The 22,186-nt window shown below is 43.0% G+C and overlaps 1 protein-coding gene across 1 annotated transcript in view; it reads left to right on the forward strand.

Annotated features, from left to right (window-relative positions):
• sdha (succinate dehydrogenase complex, subunit A, flavoprotein (Fp)) overlaps positions 1–22,186 on the forward strand; it is a 61,144-nt gene that overhangs the window by 13,197 nt on the left and 25,761 nt on the right. Inside the window, exons 4-8 of the mRNA XM_063066867.1 lie at positions 1,395–1,538; positions 2,767–2,931; positions 5,707–5,855; positions 13,640–13,764; positions 20,264–20,432. Coding sequence (XP_062922937.1) covers positions 1,395–1,538; positions 2,767–2,931; positions 5,707–5,855; positions 13,640–13,764; positions 20,264–20,432 — 752 coding nt within the window. The remainder of the gene's footprint in view (positions 1–1,394; positions 1,539–2,766; positions 2,932–5,706; positions 5,856–13,639; positions 13,765–20,263; positions 20,433–22,186) is intronic.

Here is a 22,186-nt window from a genome sequence, read left to right on the forward strand (position 1 = left end):
ACCCGCCCAGTCTGACTTTGTTTGCTAGGACAGACATGCCCCTTACCTCCCCAGGGTTTGAGCCTTGCCGGCTACCCTCACCTGGTTTAGCTGCCTGTCAAAGCGGTTTATGGAGGTGCGGCTATGGTTGCGTGCAAACAGCTACTTGAAGCCACAAGTGAGAACTGTGTCACCAGACATACTTGCAAATTTCTATAGCTGTACTGGGGAGAGTATTCTAACTGACTGCTTCACGGTCTGGTAAGGGGGAGGGGCCACTGGGAGGAATTATATGCAGAATTAAAAGGGCTAAAACCTAACTGACTTATTTACAGCATGGCTAATAATGTTGCAAACATAACTAATGAACAAAAGAGTGCTTGTGCTTGAGAATGCTGCTCTGTGTAACTACCTATCAAGGATGCCTAGCAACAAATAGTCATAGTCATACTTTATTGATCCCGAGGGAAATTGGTTTTCATTACAGTTGCACCATAAGTAATTAACTAGTAATAAAACCATACATAATTAAATAGTAATATGTCAATTATGCCAGGAGATGTCCAGGACCAGCCTATTGGCTCAGGGTGTCTGACCCTCCAAGGGAGGAGTTGTAAAGTTTGATGGCCACAGGCAGGAATGACTTTCTATGACGCTCTGTGTTGCATCTCAGTGGAATGAGTCTCTGGCTGAATGTACTCCTGTGCCCACCCAGTACATTATGAAGTGGATGGGAGATCAGAGTATCACTATCTGAGTATGTATGTGATAGTGAATGTTTAACAAGCAGCCCCAAACAGTACTTGGGGCTCACTTGATTGCAGATTTTCCCGGTCTCTATAAGTGGGGCTCTGTAGTTCAATTGAGCGACACAAGCTTGCTAATAAACAGTATGTAATTCTAAGTAATCTGTTTGACAATTATTCCCTGGGTCTGAACCTAAAGTCCTCTGGTAGAGAAGTGGACAGACTCTGCACACAATCGAAAGAAGCTGCAGGTGTGTGTGTGTGTGTATATACACACACATACACTATAGTTCATTGTTATTTTTTAAACTATGTATCGCATTGTACTGCTGCTGTAAAAGCAACAAATTTCACAATGTATGCCTGCGCTAGTAAATCTGATTCTGATTCTGAACTGAGTGTCCGGTGGGGACCAAAGGTGAATGAGCTGCCCTGGAATGGAGATGACAAGTTCCTTCACCATAAGTGTTATCCCTGTCTGGACCTCCCATATGCCCCAATGGGACAATGTAGAGCAGGTTTATTATACACTTCATCTGGCAGAGTTTGATTCTTGTATTTAATATGGGGAAGTAGTTTGATTTCCTCAGTAACTGATAGATAGCCAAAAAAAAAAGACTTAAATGAATTGCTGCGGATTTGGAGGAAACATTCTGAATCTTGTTGCAGGGTGGAATAAATGCAGCTCTGGGTAACATGGAGACTGATGACTGGAGGTGGCACTTTTATGACACAGTGAAAGGATCTGATTGGTTAGGAGACCAGGATGCCATCCACTACATGACTGAGCAGGCACCCGCCGCTGTCATTGAGGTAAGCTGATTTGTCTCCCATCTTAAAAGCTGGAAATGCATTTAAAAGTCAGTGGATTCAGTAATGCAGCAGCTTAACGTGCAACAAATGGCACCTCATTCTTGTCTTTGCAACTGGGATGCATGTATCCTCCCTCGTTATGATATGGAACTTATCATGTCTCATCATTAATTAGATGTCAGATTTGAATTACACCAATACAATAGAGCTGGCTTGTTGAATGTTACATGGTGATAGAATGATATTGAACTTCAGTACAATTGTAATTCACACAAAACAAAACTTAATTCTTTGCACTTCCAACTTTACCGCATTGTAAATCCCTGTGCCAGTTTATGTCCTAGAGAATCACTTTGGGAACTGGGAACATTTGCGTTTGGAAAATGAACATGTATTACATCCTTATTGTCCACGTGATAAATTATATTCTCAAATATCTTGACCAAATTTGTCAAAAACTGTTTTCCTTTCATAAAATCATTTTGATGGTGCAAAATCAACAATGGATTTCAGCATTTTCCCAATAAATAAAAAATCAAATTGAAAGAGTACAGAGAAAATTCACAAGGATGTTGCTGGGACTTGAGAACCTGAGTAATAGGTTGAATACTTTAGGACTTTATTCCATGGAGCCTTGGAGAAAGAGGGGAGATTTGTTAGAGGTCTGTAAAATTATGAGTAGTAAATGCAAGCAGGCTTTTTCCACTGAAGTTTGGTGAGACTAGAACTAGGGGGTCATAGGTTAAGGGTGAAAGGTGAAATTTTTAAGGGGAACATCAGGGGGAACAACTTCACTGAGAGGGTGGTGAGAGTGTGGAAGGAGCTGCCAATGCTTGTGGTGAATGCGGGTTTGATTTCAACATTTAAGTGAGGTTTGGATAGGTAGGTGGAGGGCTCTGGTGCAGGTGCAGGTGGATGGGAATAGACAAGCTAGCTGGGCCGTAGGGCCTGTTTCTGTGCTGTAGTGCTCTTTTAACTCTATAACTTGTCTAGCTAAGTGGTCATAGTTCCTCGCTTTTCCCCTCTCATTTTGAGATGCTTTTGCAGTTTTCCAGAACGCTGGACTATCTTGAAGCTAATGAGTTTCAGAAGACCATTTAAAAAAAAAGCAACCAATATCTCTATAGCCACTTTTTTGGGAAGTCTAAACCATTAGTTCTTAGAGATTTTTCTAAATCATTACTTTGATATAGATTGTAATTTGTATTTTCGTTTATCTTCACACCAGCTTGAGAACTATGGGATGCCTTTTAGTAGAACGGAGGCAGGCAAGATTTACCAGCGTGCATTTGGTGGACAGAGCCTGCAGTATGGAAAAGGGGGGCAGGCACATCGCTGCTGTTGTGTTGCAGACCGGACGGGCCACTCTTTGCTTCACACGTTATATGGCAGGGTAAGGTGACATTAAAACAAAGTGCTGGGAGTATTCAAGGGGCCTTTCGCTCTTTATGGAGAGATATCTTAAGTTTAAAATATTGTGTTTACATCCTCTTTCGTCAGCTAAGGTTTATTTAGAGACGCGATGTGGAGCAGACCCTTCTGGCCCAACAAGCCATAGTACCCTCAACCCACTTATTCAACCGGAGGCTAAACACAGGACTGCGTGGGGCGCCATGGTAGAAATTAGTGCAACACTATTACTGCATGGGATGGTGAAGTTTGGAGTTCAGTCTTGGCGTCCTCTGTAAGGAGTTTGTAAGTTCTCCCCATGGGATGCTTGGGGTTGCTTCGGATGCTCTGGTTTCCTCCCACAATCCAAAGAAAGAGATTAGTAGGTTAATTGGTCATGATTAGGTGAGGGTTAAATCAGAGTTGTCGGGGATTGCTGGGTCAGTGTGGTACAACGGGCTGGAAGGGCCTACTCCACACTGTATCTCTAATTAAGCAAATAATTAGATCTTTAAACAACGACTATTTACAATTTACTATTTACGATTTACAACTTGTCAACCGGCACGTCTTTGGACTGCGGGAGGAAACCAGATCGCCAGAGGAAACCCACGAGGTCACTGGAGGACATATTACAGGTGGCGTCAGAATTCAACACCCTGAGCTGTAATAGTGTCACTGCTCTCATGATGTCCCAAAATTAATATTTTTACCCGAGGCAAACATATTTTAATGTTTCCTTCCCTGCAGCCTGTTTATCTAATGCTGTTAATGTGGTATAAAGCTTCAAGGCACTTTCACAGGGAATTTATTACACAAATTTTGACACAATTTTGACATATTAAAGATTAGTTTAATTTGCCATATGTACGTCGACACATTGAGATGTTCATTTGTGCAGTGACCAACACAGTCGAAGGATGTGCCGGGGGGCAGTGTTGCCATGCTTCTAGCACCAACGTGGCATGCCCACAATTCACGATCCCTAACCCATACATCTTTGTTATGTGGGAGGAAACTGGAGCACCCGGAGGAAACCAACAAAGAGAACATACAAGCTTCTTTCAGGCAGTGGCAGAATTGAACCCAGGTTACTGCCGCTGTAATCGCATCGTGCTAACCGCCATACTACCCTGCTACCTGTGTTTAGCCTACATATTCCTTGTAGGCAGCAATGGAGTTAAACCCCAATCTTAGGATTGCTGGCACTGTAAAACGTTATAGAAACTGCCACTGTACTGTGCCACCCCCGAATGGTGACTGAAAACTTTCTAACGGTGTTGATTTTAAGGGGCATCTTCAAAGAGAAAAGTTAAAGCGTTATAATGTTGCAGGAAAGAAGTTCTGGGGACTTTGTCGATGGACTGATTGGAACGAGAAATGCAGAGAGTGCAAGCAGTAGGTTCTGGGGCTTTAGAGCTGAGAGAAATATGTTTGAAGTGGGTGAGCCAACGGAAATAGTGAAAAGAAGCATGGGACTGTCAAATCTGGGCGCATAGAAGAGCGGGGTGGAAAGGGATAAGAAATCAGCAGTAATGAAATGGCAAGCAGACTCGATGGGCCAAATGGCCTAATCCTACTCCTGTGTCTCATGGACTTGTGTTGATGATTTGTGGTAAGTGAGGACATGGCAGCTGAGCTTGATGTTTAAGTCCAGTGCTCATAACAACATCAAGTATTAGAAATGAAGTCTGACAACTTGATTTTGTAATGATGTGCTGTGTCGCTTGATGTGGGTTCATTTGTTGTTTGATGTGTCGTTTCATGCTTGTATTCATGATAGTTCTTGGCAAATTTTTGTACGGAAGAAGTTTGACATTGCCACCTTCTAGGCAGTGGCTTTACAAGGCGGGTGACCCCAGCCATTATCAATACTCTATAGAGATTGCCTGGTGTCAGTGGTCGCATAACCAGGACTTATGATATACACCAGCTGATCGTACGATCATCCATCACCTGCTCCCATGGCTTCAAGTGACCCTGATCGGAGGTGGGTGGGGTGGTGCTAAGCAGGTGCTGCCTCTTGCCCAAGCGTGAATTGCCTGCTAGTGCAGGAAAGGAGTACCTCACACCTCTTTTGGTGGAAATGTATTTCCACCCTGCCACCCACATTAGAAACTATTTGTTTTGAAAATGTATAACAAAAGATAAATGGTCCTTATTGAGTGGTCATCAGTGGAGGGTGCGAACAACTTGGTGTCAGCATATCAGAGGATTTGTCCTGGACACAACATATTAATGCAATCATGAGGAAAGCAGGTCAGGTCCTGTATTGTACTATATTCACACGAGATTCTGTAGACGTTAGAAACCCAGAGTAACACACACAAAATGTTAGAGGAGCTTCAGCAGGTTAGACAACATCTATGGCGTGGAATAAAGAGTTGAATTTTGGGGCTGAGACCCTTACCCGTCATAAACGATCTTGGCCTGAAAAGATTCTTTTTTTCTATCCATAGATGCTAACTGTCCTACTGAGTTCCTCCAACCTTTTGTGTGCTACTGTATTATATTTATGTTTTGCTGCCCACAAAACAAGAAATTTCATGCCATATGTCAGTGTCAATAAACCTGATTCTGATGGGGAATTAAATGATGCTGCCACATGAAATCATTTTGTTCTATTGGAGACGTTTAGTTCATGTTAAGCTTGCATAATTGGGTGAGGTTCTGAGTTTTGCAAAAGAGTTGGTCCTCACCATTTCCCCTGCTGCACAAGCATTCTTTAACAGTGTTTTATCTGTAAGATAATGGAAGTTGTTGTCATGTGCCTCCACAGTCATTACGTTATGACACCAGTTACTTTGTTGAATACTTTGCCTTGGATCTTCTGATGGAGAATGGAGAGTGTCGAGGAGTTATTGCACTGTGTATGGAAGATGGATCTATTCACCGATTTAGAGCTAATAACACTGTGCTTGCTACCGGGTAAGAGCTCAGTTTTATTTCTCTGTATGTGTTAATTCTTCATGCAATTTACAGTACTGTGCAAAAGTCTGAGGCAAATATATATAGCAAGGGTGCCTAAGATTCGTGCACAATTCTGTATTTGTCAACTTGGAGTAGAAAGCGAGTTTGTAAATCTGGCGTGAGCAAAGGATGTTGGGAATGGTGTGGCTGGAGTGCTGCAGGAAGGGTGTGGGACAGGTGGCAGCTAAGGAGTGCCAGGGATGAGGTATGAACATAGAAATCTACAGCACATTACATGGTTGGTACAACATTTTGGGCCCAAGGACCTGTAATCAACTCTAGACACTGCCTGGAATTACCCAACCGCATAGCCCATGTACCTATCCATGTAGAGTCTCTTAAAAGACCCTATTGTATCTGCCTCCACAACCATTGCTGGCTCTGCATTCCATGCACCCACCACTCTCTGTGTGGAAAAACTTGCCCCTGACGTCCGCTCTGTACCTACTTTCAAACACCTTAAAACTGTGCCCCCTCATGTTAGCCATTTCAGCCCTGGGAAAATGCCTCTGGCTATCCACATGATTGATGCCTCTCATCATCTTATACACCTCTATCGGGTCATCTCTCATCCTCTGTCACTCCAAGGAGAAAAGGCTAAGTTCACTCAACCTATTCTCATAAGGCACACTCTCCAGTCCAGACAACATCCTTGTAAATCTCCTCTGCACTTTTTCTATTGTATCTACATCCTTCCTGTAATGAGGTGGCCAGAACTGAACTCATTACTCCAAGTGGGGTCTTACCAAGGATTTGTATAGCTGTAATATTACTTCACAGCTCTTGAACTTAATCCCATGGGTGATGAATGCCAACACACCTTACAGTTTCTTAACAACACTGTCAACCCACGCATCAGCTTTGAGTGTCCTATGGACACGGTCCCCAAGTTCTGTCTGATCCTCCACACTACCAAGAGTCTTACCATTAATACTATATTCTGTCTTTAAATTTGACCTACCAAGATGAACCACTTCATACTTATCTGGGTTGAACTCCATCTGCCATTTCTCAGCCTAGTTCTGCATCCTATCGATCTCTCACTGTAACCTCTGACAACCCTCCAGACTATCCACAACACCCCCAACCACTGCCATTAGCAAACTTACCAACCTTCTACTCCCCCATCCAGATCATTTATAAAAATCACAAAATGGAGGAGTCCCAGTACAGATCCCTGCAGAGCACCACTGGTCACTGTCCAACATGCAGAATACAAACCATCCACAACTACCCTTTGTCTTCTGTGGGCAGGCCAATTCTGGATCCACAACGCAAGGTCTCCTTGAATCCCATGCCTCCTTACTTTCTGAAGGAGCCTTGTATGGGGAACCTTACCAAATGCCTTACTGAAATCCATATATAGTACATCCACTGCTCTACTTCCATCAATGTGTTTTGTTATAGCCTCAAAGAAAGTCAGGCTCGTAAGGCACAACCTGCACTTGACAAAGCCAGGCTGACTATCCCTAAACAGATTATGTCTCTCCAAATGCTCATAAGTCCTGATTCTCAGGATCTTCTGCAACAACTTGCCCACCACTGAAGTAGGATTCACTGGTCTATAATTTCCTGCATTATGTCTACTTCCTTTCTTGAACAAGGGAACGACATTTACAACCCACACAAAAATTGCTGGTGAACGCAGCAGGCCAGGCAGCATCTATTGGAAGAGGAACAGTCAATGTTTCGGGCCGAGACCCTTTATCAGGACTAACTGAAAGAAGGGATAGTAAGAGATTTGAAAGTGGGTGGAGGAGGGGGAGATCCGAAATGATAGGAGAAGACAGGAGGGGGAGGGATAGAGCTTTGAGCTGGAAAGCTGATTGGCAAAAGGGATATGAGAGGATCATGGGACAGGAGGCCAAGGGAGAAAGAAAAGGGGGAGGGAGGAAGCCCAGAGGATGGGCAAGGAGTATAGTGAGAGGGACAGAGGGAGAAAAAGGAGAGAGAGAAAATATATAATAAATAAATAACAGATGGGGTACAAAGGGGAGCTGGGGCATCAACGGAAGATAGAGAAGTCAATGTTCATGCCATCAGGTTGGAGGCTACCCAGACGGAATATAAGGTGTTGTTCCTCCAACCTGAGTGTGGCTTCATCTTGACAGTAGAGGAGGCCGTGGATAGACATATCAAAATGGTAATGGGATGTGGAATTATACTTTATACTTTATTGTCGCCAAACAATTGGTACTAGAACGTGCAATCACCACAGCGATATTTGATTCTGCGCTTCCCACTCCCTGGATTACAAATATTAAATATTAAAAATAGTTAAAATTAGTAAATATTAAACATTTAAATTATAAATCATAAATAGAAAATAGAAAAATGTAAAGTAAGGTGGTGCAAAAAAACCGAGGCAGGTCCGGATATTTGGAGGGTACGGCCCAGATCCGGGTCAGGATCCGTTCAGCAGTCTTATCACAGTTGGAAAGAAGCTGTTCCCAAATCTGGCCATATGACTCTTCAAGCTCCTAAGCCTTCTCCCGGAGGGAAGAGGGACGAAAAGTGTGTTGGCTGGGTGGGTCGTGTCCTTGATTACACTGTGCGGTGTAAAGTGAGTCCACGGACGGAAGATTGGTTTGTGTGATGTGCTGCGCTGTGTTCACGATCTTCTGCAGCTTCTTTCGGTCTTGGACAGGACAACTTCCGTACCAGGTTGTGATGCACCCTAGAAGAATGCTTTCTACAGTGCATCTATGAAAATTAGTGAGGGTTTTAGGGGACAGGCCAAATTTCTTTAGCTTTCTCAGGAAGTAAATGCACTGGTGGGCCTTCTTGGCAGTGAACTCTGCCTGGTTGGACCAAGTCAGGTCATTTGTGATATCGAGGAACTTAAAGCTTTTGACCTGTTCCACTTGCGCACCACTGATGTAAATTGGGTCGTGCGGTCGGCTACTCCTTCTGAAATCAACAACCAATTCCTTCGTCTTGCTGATGTTGAGAGATAGGTTATTGTCTTCGCACCATGCCACCAAGTTCTTAATTTCCTCTCTGTGCTCAAACTCATCATTACCCGAGATACGGCCTACAATTGTTGTGTCATCAGCAAACTTTATATATTGAGTTTGATGGAAACTTGGCTACACAATCATGGGTGTACAGTGAGTACAGCAGGGGGCTGAGTACACAGCCTTGTGGGGCACTGGTGCTCAGAGTGATTGTAGAGGAGAGCTAAAATGTGTGGCCACTGGGAGATCCTGCTTTCTCTGGTGGACAGAGCATAGGTGTTCAGCAAAACGGTCTCCCAGCCTGCGTCAGGTCACGCCAATATATACAGAAGGCCACATCGGGAGCACCGGATGCAGTATATCACCCCAGCCGACTCACAGGTGAAGTGTCACCTCACCTGGAAGGGCTGTCTGGGGCCCTGAATGGTGATGAGGGAGGAAGTGTAAGGGCATGTGTAGCACTTGTTCCGCTTACAAGGATAAGTGCCAGGAGGGAGATCGGGTGGGAAGGGATTGTGGGGGGGGGGGGGGGCCCCAGACCTCCCCTTCGTACCCCATCCATTATTTATTTATTTATTATATATTTTCTCTCTCTCTCTCCTTTTTCTCCCTCTGTCCCTCTCACTATACTCCTTGCCCATCCTCTGGGCTTCCCCCTCCCCCTTTCTTTCTCTCTAGGCCTCCCATCCCATGATCCTCTCATATCCCTTTTGCCAATCACCTGTCCAGCTCTTGGCGCCATCCCTCCCCCTCCTGTCTTCTCCTATCATTTTGGATCTCCCCCTCCCCCTCCCACTTTCAAATCTCTTACTATCTCTTCTTTCAGTTGGTCCTGACGAAGGGTCTTAGCCCGAAACATCAACTGCACCTCTTCTTATGGATGCTGCCTGGCCTGCTGCGTTCACCAGCAATTTTTGTGTGTGTTGCTTGAAATTCCAGCATCTGCAGATTTCCTCGTGCGAACATTTACAACCCTCCATTTCTCCGGTACTTCCGCCATCCCTATTGATGATGCAAAGATCATCAACAAAGACTCAGCAATCTCCACAGAAGCCTGGGGTACATCTTGTCTGGTCCCAGCGACTTATCTAACTTGAAGTTTTCTAAAGCTCCAGCACATCCTCTTTCTTAATGTCTACATGCTCAAGCGTTTCAGTCCACTGTACGTCATCCCCACAATTGCCAACATCCTTTCCCTTGGTGAATACTGAAGTAAAGTATTCATTATTAACTCCGCTACCTCCTCCGGCTCCATGCACAAGTTTCCGCTATGGCACCTGTTTGGTCCTATTCTCACGCGGCTCATCCTCTTGTTCTTCACATACTTGAAGAATGCCTTGGGGTTTTCCTTAATCCTGCTCGCCAAGACCTTCTCATGGTCCCTTCTGGCTCTTCTAATTTCATTTGCTCATTCCTGGCATCCTTGTAATTTTCTAGAACTCTATCAGTACCTAGTTTCTTGAACCTTTCGTAAGCCTATACCTGTAAGCCTATATCTATATGGTGCACAGTAATATATTTGGAAAATACTTCTAATTGTTGGAATCCCATGTAGGCATACTTAGGGGAAATGTTAATTAACTAAATGAAATAAGTATTTAAGATCCTATCGGTAACGTTGTGCTCTTTCTGAGAGGTGGTTTCACAGAAATGGACAATGATATCTGTTTCGTTGGCTAATGTGGGAAATGGATCTCTCCCTCCCCCTCCCACTTTCAAATCTCTTACTAGCTCTTCTTTCAGTTAGTATTGATGAAGGGTCTCGGCCCGAAACGTTGACTGCACCTCTTCCTAGAGATGCTGCCTGGCCTGCTGCGTTCACCAGCAACTTTGATGTGTGTTGCTTGAATTTCCAGCATCTGCAGAATTCCTCGTGATTGATAGAAAGGCTCCTTTCTGAGATTCAGTAAAGAAATCTACAATTAATTGATCTCATGGCTGGTCTCCAGCTGTTTAGACACACAAGTGTTATCTGCATATTATAATTTGATGATCGAAGTTGGGGTGATACTGATTCCTTAATGGAAATTGCCATTTAGATTTAATCCCACTCTTTCAGAGGGCTTGCTGGAGGTGAGGTGCAGTATTGGAGCAAGGATGGTTCATGCAGTAACACAACCTTGCCTGCTGGTTAGGATCTTGCATTTGTGTGTCAGCATGGCATGGTAATACACTTCTGAGGACACACAACTTTGAGAGGGGCCGAATGGCATAATTCTACTCCTGTACCTTATAGTCTTACGGAATTACTCTTGGAACTCCTGGTGGATGAATCTGTATTGCGACTCCGGGTGTAGTGCCTTTCCTAAGTTGTTACATGGTTGGTAATGTTGAATTAGGGTCTAAAATGGTTATTTTTCTTACCTTGTTTCTTGTAGCTTAACTTTCCCATACTCATAAGTTTCATATGACCACCTGCAGGATGAGTTGGTGGTAAGGTTAATGCAATGTTAACATTCATTTCGAGAGGACTAGAATATAAAAGCAACAATGTGATGCTGAGACGAGGAAATCTGCAGATGCTGGAAATACAGACAACACACACAATATGCTGGTTGAACACAGCAGGCCAGGCAGCATCTATAGGAAGAAGTACAGTCGACGTTTCAGGCCGAGACCCTTCATCAGGACTGAAGTTGCTGCCTGGTCTGCTGTGTTCAACTAGCATTTAGTGAATGTGATGCTAAGGCTTTTTAAGGGGTTGGTCAGACCACACATGGAATATTGTGAGCAGTTTTGGGTCCTTGTATCTAGGAAAGAAATGTGCTGGCATTGGAGAGGGTCCAGAGGAGGTTGATGGGAATGATCCCAGGAATGAAAGGGTTAACATATGAGGGGCAGTTGATGGCTCTGGGCCTGTATTCACTGGAGTTGAGAAGAATGAGGGAGAATCCCATTGAAACCTATCGAATATTGAAAGGCCTAGGTAAAGTGGATGTGGAGACGGTGTTTCCTGTAGTGGGGCAGTCTAGCTCCAGAGGAGACAGCTTCAGAATGGAGGGACATCCATTTAAGAACAGAGATGAGGAGGAATTTCTTTTAGCCAGAGGGCTATGAATCTGGAATTTATTGCAACAAATGGCTGTGGAAGCCAACTTATTGGGTATATTTAAGGAGAGTTTGTTAGTTTCTTGATTAATCAGGGTGTCAATAGTTACGGGGAGAAGGGAGGAGAATGGGTTTGACAGGGATAATACATCAGCCATGATGGAATGACGGAACAGATGCAATGTGCCAAATGGCCTAATTCTGCTCCCTATGTCTTATAGTCTATACAGTATAAATATGTAAATGTTCAGTAAGTTTTCTAGTAATTGTAGTTTACTGATTCTGTATTTTCCGGAAGCTTCTTGGTTTTCTGCAGCAGGTGTCACGTACCTTGAATCTGACTGTTTTGCAGGTCATATCTTTTCAATTGAATATACTTTTAGGTCTAGTATGAAATATGAAAGGACCACAACTTCCTTTACTTTCATTCTTTGTGTAACACTTAATAAAATGGCTGCATTCTCCGAGTTTTACAGCTTATTGCTCTATAAATCTTCTGCATCAGTATCACCAGATGCAACAAAAATTACACACTTCTCTTGAAAGTGGTCACAATTATGTTGTCCCAGATCTCCTGAAGTGTGCCTTTTCACTTAGTTTTATGGATTTATGCAAAGATATTTTCTGTCATATGTTTAGACTTGAGCAGCAGTTTTGGCTGTTTTGGATAAAGAGAGCAATTCACTAGCAATGCACAGCCCCAGATAAATTTCTTTCCTGATATTCCACTGAAAATTTGCACTCAGCATGAGCAGTTGTGGGTCACTTATCTAAGAAAGGGTGTGCTGGCATTGGAGAGCGTCTTGAGGTTCTTGATAATGATCCTGGAAATAAAAGGGTTAACTTATGAGGAGGGTTTGATGGCTCTGAGCCTGTATTCGCCGAAGGTTAGAAGAATGAGGGGGAGATCTCACTGGAACCTGTCGAATATTGAAAAGCCTAGAGAGAGTAGACATGCAGAGGATGTTTCCAAGAGTAGGGGAGTTTCAGGACCAGAGGGCACAGAATACAAAGATGTCCCTTTAGAGTAGAGATGAGTAGGAATTTTTTTAGCCAGAGGATAGTGACTCTGTGGAATTTTTTGCCAAGTCTTTGGATATACTTAAAGCAAATTAAAGGTTCTTGATCAGTCAGGGCATCATAGGTAACAGGGAGAAGGCAGGAGAATAGTGTTGAAAGGATAATAAATCAATTATGATGGCCGAACTGTGCCCCAATGTTTTATGGTATTATAGATACATGGTTTTTAATCATCTTTCAAAATGGATGCTGAATGAATGTAGATAATTCACTGTGAAGTGGGGTGAGGGAAGGTGGTCATGTTTGAGAAAATCTTGGAAGTACCTCTTTAACATGGTTTGTAACTGCCTAGCTGCTGTTAAGAATTCCTCTATTCTTGGTTCCAGCAGTGTTCTTCCTGACATTTTAGGCTGTATATTGATTTGATAGCACTGAGCAATCCACTCGCTGTTGTTATTGGCTAAACTCTAGATCTGTTGTGCACTTTAATGGTCAAAAATACATTTCAAGCCAGCAAAGTTGGCAATGGGAGAAGCAAGCAATGCCCTGATATTCCATAGAAGATGTTCATGTATTTAGTTTATAAAGACTTATAAACTAATAAGTCAAAGATCTGCATTTCATTTGAATAATGTTAGAAAAGGTATTTGTAGATAACATGGCTGAGTTCCTTTTATGTAGATGTTAAGCAGTGAAGAAAATATTTTTACCTTGCAGTGGGTATGGAAGGACTTACTTCAGCTGCACTTCAGCACATACGAGCACTGGTGATGGATGTGCCATGGTCACACGGGCTGGATTGTCAAACCAGGACTTAGAGTTTGTCCAGTTTCATCCCACAGGTATGTGGATTGCTCCCACATGTGTCCCAGCTTACAAACTACTGACTTCTCAATGTCCCGCTCCCGTGAACAAATGCTTGGAAGACTTAGTGTGTTGATGGTAATGGGAACAGGAGTGATGGGGCTGAGGATGAGATGACGGCTTACAAACAGAGGCAATGTGTAGTGACACTGCTAGCAAGGAGAGGCTGATGATAGGGCAAAGTTCCAGTCAATGGGATGAATTAGAACATAGAAAACCTACAGCACAATACAGACCCTTGGGCCCACAAAGTTGTGCTGAACATGTCCCTACCTTAGAAATTACTAGGCTTACCTATAGCCCTCTATTTTACTAAGCTCCATGTACCTATCCAAAAGTCTCTTAAAAGACCCTATCGTATCCGCCTCCACCACCGTTGCCGGCAGCCCATTCCACGCACTCACCACTCTTTGAGTAAAAAACTTACCCTTGACATCTCCTCTGTACCTACTCCCCAGCACCTTAAACCTGTGTCCTTTTGTGGCAACCATTTCAGCCCTGGGAAAAAGCCTCTGACTACCCACACGATCAATGCCTCTCATCATCTTATACACCTCTATCAGGTCACCTCTCATCCTCCATCGCTCCAAAGAGAAAAAGCCGAGTTCACTCAACCTATTCTCATAAGGCATGCTTCCCAATCCAGGCAACATCCTTGTAAATCTCCTTTGCACCCTTTTTATGGTTTCCACATCCTTCCTTTAGTGAGGCGACCAGAACTGAGCACAGTACTCCAAGTGTGGTCTGACCAGGGTCCTATATAGCTGCAACATTACCTTTTGGCTCTTAAATTCAATTCCACGATTGATAAAGGCCAATACACCATACGCCTTCTTAACCACAGAGTCAACCTGCGCAGCCGCTTTGAGCGTCCTATGGATTCGGACCACAAGATCTCTCTGATCGTCCACACTGCCAAGAGTCTTACCATTATTACTATATTCTGCCATCATATTTGACCTAGCAAAATGAACCACTTCACACTTATCTGGGTTGAACTCCATCTGCCACTTCTCAGCCCAGCTTTACATCCTGTCAATGTCCTGCTGTGACCTCTGACAGCCCTCCACACTACGCACAACACCTCCAACCTTTGTGTCATCAGCAAGCTTACTAACCCATCCCTCCACTTCCTTATCCAGGTCATTTATAAAAATCACAAAGAGTAAGGGTTCCAGAACAGATCCTTGAGGCACTCCACTGGTGACGGACCTCCATGCAGAATATGACCCAATGTAATAGAGGTTGCAGTGTAAGAGGGGTCAAAGTCAAAAAGGGTTGATGAATACTGGACTGAAAGTGTTAAATTTAATGTACACAGTATATGGATAAGGTTGTGAACTTGTAGCACATTTACAGATTAGTTTGTATGACATTGTGGACATCACTGAATCACTTAACATTCAAGAGGACACTTTGTACCAAAAGGACAAGAAGGTAGGCTGAGGGGGTGGCTCTGCTCTGTTGGTAGAAAATGAAATTAAATCCATAGAAAGAGGTGACATAGAATCCTGGGTAGAGCTAAGAAACTGCAAGGGTTTTAAAAAAAAAACCTGATGGGAGTTAGATACAGACCTCCAAACAGTGATAAAGATGTTGTCTACAAATTACAAGGGAAGATAAAAATGCATGCCAAAAAGGCAATTTTACAGAGTCATGGAGGATTTCAATATACAGATCCATTGGGAAAATCAGGTTGGTGCTGGATCCCAAGAGGAGAAATCTGTAGAATGCCTACAAGGCTTTTTAGAGCAGCTCATAGTTTTAGCCTACTAGGCATCAGCTATTCTAGATTGGGTGCTGTGCAATGAACCAGAATTGATTAGAAAGTTTAAGGTAAAGGAACCTGTAGGGGCTGGTGATAATATGATAGAATTCACCCTGAAATTTGAGAAGTACCAGTTTTACAGTGGACTAAAGAGAATTACTGAAGCATGAGAAAGGAGCTGACCAGAATTGATTGGAAAAGAACACTGGCAGGGATGACAGCAGAGCAGGAATGGCAAGAATTTCTGAAAGCAATTCAGAAGGTGTAGGATGTATACATCCTAAAGAGGAAGAGGTATTCTAAAGGCAAGATGTGACAGTCTTAGCTAACAAGAGAAGTTAATGCCAACATAAAACCCAAAGAGAGAGCATACAATAGAGCAAAAATTAGTGGGAAGTTAGAGGATTGGGAAGGTGTTAAAAACCAACAGAAGGCAACTAAAAAAAAGTCATAAAGAAGGAAAAGATGAAATACAAAGGTAAGCCAGCCAATAATATTAAAGAGGATACCCAAAGTATTTTGCATCAGTCCACTTTGGAAGACACTAGCAGTGTCAGGGTGCAGAACTATTTCAAGTTGCTATTACTAGAGAGAAGGTTCTCAGGAAACTGAAAAGTCTGAAGGTAGATAAGTCACCTGAACCAGGTGGTGTACGCACCAGGGTTTTGAAAGAGATGGCTGAAGAGATTGTGGAGGCATCAGTAAAGACCTTTCAATAATCAATTGATTCTAGAATGGAAAATTGCAAATTCACTCCACTCTTCAAAAAGGAAGAGATGCAGAAGAAAGGAAATTATAGGCCAGTTAGTCTGACCTGTGTGGTTGGGAAGATGTTGGAGTCGCTTGTTAAGGATGTGCTTTCAGGTACTTGGAGGCACATGATAAAATAGGCTGTAGTCAGCATGATTTCCTGAAGGGAAAATCTTGCCTGCCAAATCTGTTGGAATTCTTTGACGAAATTACAAACACAATGGACAAAGGAGAAGTGGATGTTGCACTTGGATTTTCAGAAGGCCTTTGACAAGATGCCACACGTGACACTGCTTAAAAGACCCCGTGGTATTACAGGAAAGATAAATGTATGGCATTGGCTGACTGGCAGATGACAAAGCCTGTGAATAAAGGGAGCCTTTTCTTATCGGCTGCTGGTGACTAGTGGTGTTCCACACATGTCTGTGTTGGGACAGCTTTTTACGTTAAACTTGATTGACAGGAAGCAGAGAGGTAACAGAAGGATTTGGACAATTTAGGAGAATAGGCAAAGAAGTGGCAGATGGAGTATAGTGTCAGGAAGTGTATGGTCATGCACTTTGGTAGAAAAAAATAAAAGCACAAATTTCTATATAGAGAGAAAATTCAAAAATCTGGGGTGCAAAGGGACTTGGGAGTCCTTGTGCAAGATTCTGTAACGGATAATTTGCAGATTGAGTTGGAGTCGGTGGTGAGGGAAGTAAATGCGATGTTAGCATTCATTTTGAGAAGACCAGAATATAAAAGCAAGGATGTAACTTTGAGGCTTTTTAAAACACTGCTGAGACCTCACTTGGAGTATCGTGAGCAGTTTTGGGCCTCTTATCTAAGAAATGATTCTGGGATTGAAGGGTTTATCATATGAGGAGCATTTGATAGCTGTGGGCTCATACTCACTGGAATTCAGAAGAACGGAGGGGAATCTCAAAGAAACCTATCAAATGTTGTAAGGCCTCAATGGAGTGGATTTCAAGAGGATGCTTTCTCTGTGGGGGTTCTAAGACCAGAGGACCAGCTCAGAATAGAGGGGCGTCCATTTACAATGGAGCTGAGGAATTTCTTTGGGCAAAGAGTGGTGAATCTGGAATTCATTGCCATATGCGGCTGTGGAGGCCAGGCCATTGAGTATACTTAAGGCAGGGTTGATAGATTCTTAATTAGTCAAGTCATGAAGGATACAGAGAGAAGGCAAGAGATTGGGGCTGCGAGGGAAAATGGATCAGCCGTGTTGGAATGGCAGAGCAGACTCGATGGGCCAAATGCCCTAATTCTCCTATATCTGATGGTCATATGATCTTATGGATTTGCTAGCTGTAGGGCATCAAGCATCTCACAATGGGTGGTAATGCTGTCTCTCTTTCCTGTGCCATAATGTTCAGGCTGAGCCAAGCCAAGCCAAGCAGAGCTAGGAGTGCTGTACTGGCTCGCTTACCAAGGTAGTGAGGCTACTTACCAGCTGCTCTTCCCATATATGCCTGATCACCTGTTTATACGATCCTCCCCCTCAATCAGGTTTTATCATTTCTGCCTTATGAACAGTTTGGCTGACAGATGGTTCTCAGGAACAGAACCCTGTCATAGTAGAATATATCATTACAACTGTTTATTTCTTTTGATGATGAGGTTTTTCCTCATAGCTGTCCACAAGACCATAAAACAAGATCAGAATTAGGCCATCTGGCCCATCGAATTTGCTCATCCATTCTATCATGGCTGATTTATTATCCCTCTCAACACCATTCTCCTGCCTTCTCCCTGTGACCTTTAATGCCCTGACTAATCAAGATCCTATCGACCTCTGCTTTTATTTCCTCCTAGCTAGAAATTCCTCCTCATTTCTATTGTAAATGGATGTCCTATTCTGAGGCTGCGTCTCCTCGGCCTAGACTCCTCCATTATGGAATACATTCTCTCTGCATTTACTCTACCTAGACCTTTCAGTATTCGATTGGACATAACTAGACAATAATTCAACATATTTCAATAGCTAATATAAGGACCTAATCAGTCAGAAAGGACATAATTAAAATTGTTTTCCAAATCTAATGCAGAACACTAGCAATAGGACAGATGCGTTATTATACCAAAAAAGCAACCTTCTGTTTCAAGGGCAACACACACACAAACTACTGGAGGAACTCAGCAGGCCAGGCAGCATCTAGGAAAAGAGAGCAGCTGGCATTTTGGGCTGAAACCCCGACTGTACTCTTTTCCTAGATGCTACCTGGCCTGCTGACTTCCTCCAGCATTTTGTGTGTGTTGCTCGGATTTCCAGCATCTGCAGATTTTCTCTTGTTTCCATTTTTATCTCAACTTAAGAGGCTGTTTACAGGAAAATAAGAGATCTTGCTTTCACTAATACTTACTGAATGTCTTAAAGATGGATCTTTTATTAGCAACGACAGCTTGTATTTACAAATCACCTTTGATCCACTAAAATATCTGAAGAAATTTCCAGAAACAAATAAGTAAGGGATGTAGTTAGATAAGCAAATAAAATCTTGGTCAAAGAATTAGGTTTTTAAGGATTTATGACTTCAGGAAGGCAAGAGGTCCCAAGCAAATCCCACTGTTCATAAATGGTGAGGTAGTGGAAAGAGTCTCCCGTTTCAAGTTTTTGGGGACGAACATCACCAAGCAGCTCTCTTGGTCTGAAAACACCAGTGACTATACTACCTGAGACACTTAAGGAGACCTAATCTGCCCCAAGAACTGCTGGTCAATTTTTACCGATGTGTGATAGAGAGCATACTGACATTTAGAATGACAGTGTGGTACACTAGCTAAGCAAGGCAGATCACAAAGCACTCCAAGGGTGATTGGGTTGGCTCAGCACATCACTGGGAACCAACTACTGGACCTGGAGACAAGTTCCGACTCTCAGTACCTACAGCATGCTTGTAACATCATTAAAGACCCATCCCATCCCAGACGCTGTCTGTTCAATCTCCTGCCGTCTGGCAGGAAATGCAGAATCATCTTAGTCAAGACAGTAAGACTGAAAAACAGCTTCTTCCCGAGGGCTGCTGTGCAGCTGAGTAATGCTACACCCCGGCTTGCCAATGGCCTTTGAGTGTTGGGGACTATCAAAGTCGCTTGTTACATGTAAATATAGGAATTTTTATTTAATTAAGCTGCACTGCATGCATTGTAAATATCTGTATTGCACAGACTGGAATAGCACCACAATCTCATTGTCTTGACATTAGAGAGGAAATAATTTCATACCGGGCTTTTGGAAAGACGTGATTAAGCTCGAGAGGGTGCAGGAGTGTATGCGGAGAGATTTGATAGGTTGGGGCTGTTTTCTCTGGAGTGACAGAAGCTGAAGGTCACCTTTATAAAATAACAAGGATAACATATATGCTCACAGTCATTTCCCCAGGGATGGAGAACTAAAAATAAATTATAGCTTCAAGTTGAGAGGAGAAATGTTTAAGAGAGTCAAAGGACAGATTTCTCACAAAGTGAAATCTGTGGAATTTGTTGCCACAAGTGGCTGTGGAGGCCAAGTCATTGGGTGTATTTAAGGCAGAGATAGATTGGTTCTTGATTAGCCAGGGCATCAAAGGGTATGGGGTGAAGGCAAGGGAGTGGGGATGACTGGAAGAATTGGATCAGCCCATGATTGAATGGTGGAGCAGACTCAATGGGCTGAATGGCCTACTTCTGCTCCTAAATCTTATGGTCTTATGGGAATGGTGGGTATATGAAATGAGCTGGCAGAGGAGGTGGTACAGGCAGGTACAATTATGTTTAAAAGTCATTCAAACAGGTACGTGGATAGGAAAGATTTAGAGGGATATCTAAAGGGTTTTAAAGGGATACTTGAAGGTTTAGAAGCAGATGTTTAAATTTTCAACTTGTACTATGCAATGTCAGATTTAGATATGCCTGCAAACCATCTTTCTTTACCTCCTGCATGGCCATTTACCCAACTTCCTCCCACTCTAATCCAGGAATCTATGGTGCTGGCTGTCTGATTACTGAAGGATGTCGTGGCGAAGGTGGAATTCTCATTAACGGTGAGGGGGAGAGATTTATGGAACGTTATGCTCCCGTTGCAAAGGATCTGGCTTCAAGGGATGTTGTTTCACGATCCATGACGATTGAAATTCGTGAAGGACGGTAAGATTTTCATCTTTAGCCTTATGAATTCTTTATGTGCAATTGAAAATTGTATTTTATCTTTCAACCACCAACCTTGTCTCTGCTCTTCCATCAGCTTCTGACTCTTAGAGTTTGCAAAAATAGCCAGGCAATAACTCTAGAATTCCTTTAAGGGAAATAGCTGACTTGGCTCACAGATTTGTTTGAATTCTGGGACATCTATGTAACACACGCTAAATGCTGGAGGAACTCAGCAGGTCAGGCGGCTTCTATGGAAATGAACAATTGGTTGACGTTTTGGGCCGAGACCCTTCTTCAGAACTGAGAAGAAATGGGGAAGGTGCCAGAAGAAAAAGGTGGGGCGGGGGGGAGAAGAGGACATCTAGAAGGTGATAGGTGGAGCCAGCTGGGTAGGAAAAGGGCTGGAGAGAAAGGAATCTCCCGTATGTAGTGCATTTAATTTAATCCTACTTCCCTTGTTTTCACAAGGGCAGGGCTGGAGTGAATGGTTTTAAACTGCTGGTTTTTGATCACCCACAAGAGGGCAGAGGTTAGCTGGAATTCTGTGCCAAAAGCGAAAGAAATGGTTATAGATTTTGATTAATTTTAATGTTTAGAAAAAGAGCAGTATTCCTAAGCTCAGACAGAAAAGTTGCTATTGAGTTGGCTATTTATGGACTGGGATGGATTACGGGTCATGGAGCTTTGGGTCCCACGCCACCAAGTTCAGGAACAGCCATCGACCATCAGGCTCCTGAACCATCATCGATAACTTCTCTCACGAAAACGCTGAACTGATTCCCCAACCTACAGACTCACTTTCGTGGACTCTACAATTCATATTCTCAATATTTATTTATTGATGATTATTATTTTGTTTTATTTTTTGTATTTGCGCAATTTGTTGTCTTTTGTACATTAGTTGTTTGTCAATATTTGTGTGCATTTTTTCATTGATTCTATTGTGTTTCTTGGTTTTACTGTGAAAGCCTGCAAGAAAATGAATCGTTGTTCCATATATAGTGACATGTATGTACTCTGATAATAAATTTACTGTGAACTTTGAATAGCACATTTGTTGAGCTGATCACTCAGATCATGGCTGGCAGGCTTTTAAAACGGTGACAGATTTATTCCTTACTGTTGTACTGAACAATGAGATGAATTTTTGATATAGAAACATGAGCACAAAAACAGGACTTACTGCCCACTTCGTACACATCGACTGTGATACCCATCTACGTTAGTCAGATGTGCCCATATTAGGTCCATATCCTATACAAGTACTTGTCCAACTGGGTACATTCCATATACCCACGTCCTTTTTCGAAGTTCAAGTTTAATTGTCATTCAACTATACATAAATACTCAAGAATACAACCAAACTCTAGAGCCAAGGTGCTAATTCAGTTCCAACAGTCACACACAGTACAGAGAACATATAGCACATATAAGATAGCACAGACACGCACACGCTCACTCACGCACTGACACACTCACTCCAAGATCTTGAGTCAGGTCAGTGGATGTTGTAGAGAACTGCAGTGGAACACACTATAGATTGTCTTCTGAAGAGTGAACACCGGGGGGGTAGTACCGACTCCAGCTTGGACATTGCGCCACACCACACTGCCCCCGGTGGAGCACAACAGTCCTGGCACTACAGCTTGAGGCCTAGTCCTCGCTAAGACCGAGGCGATGCAACTCCCCCGCCGTCTGTCCACCAATAACTTAGTTAATCGGACTTGCAGGATTCCACATTAACAACGTCC

This window comes from Mobula hypostoma, chromosome 1 (genome assembly GCF_963921235.1).
Source record: "Mobula hypostoma chromosome 1, sMobHyp1.1, whole genome shotgun sequence".
Taxonomy (NCBI): Eukaryota; Metazoa; Chordata; class Chondrichthyes; order Myliobatiformes; family Myliobatidae; genus Mobula; species Mobula hypostoma.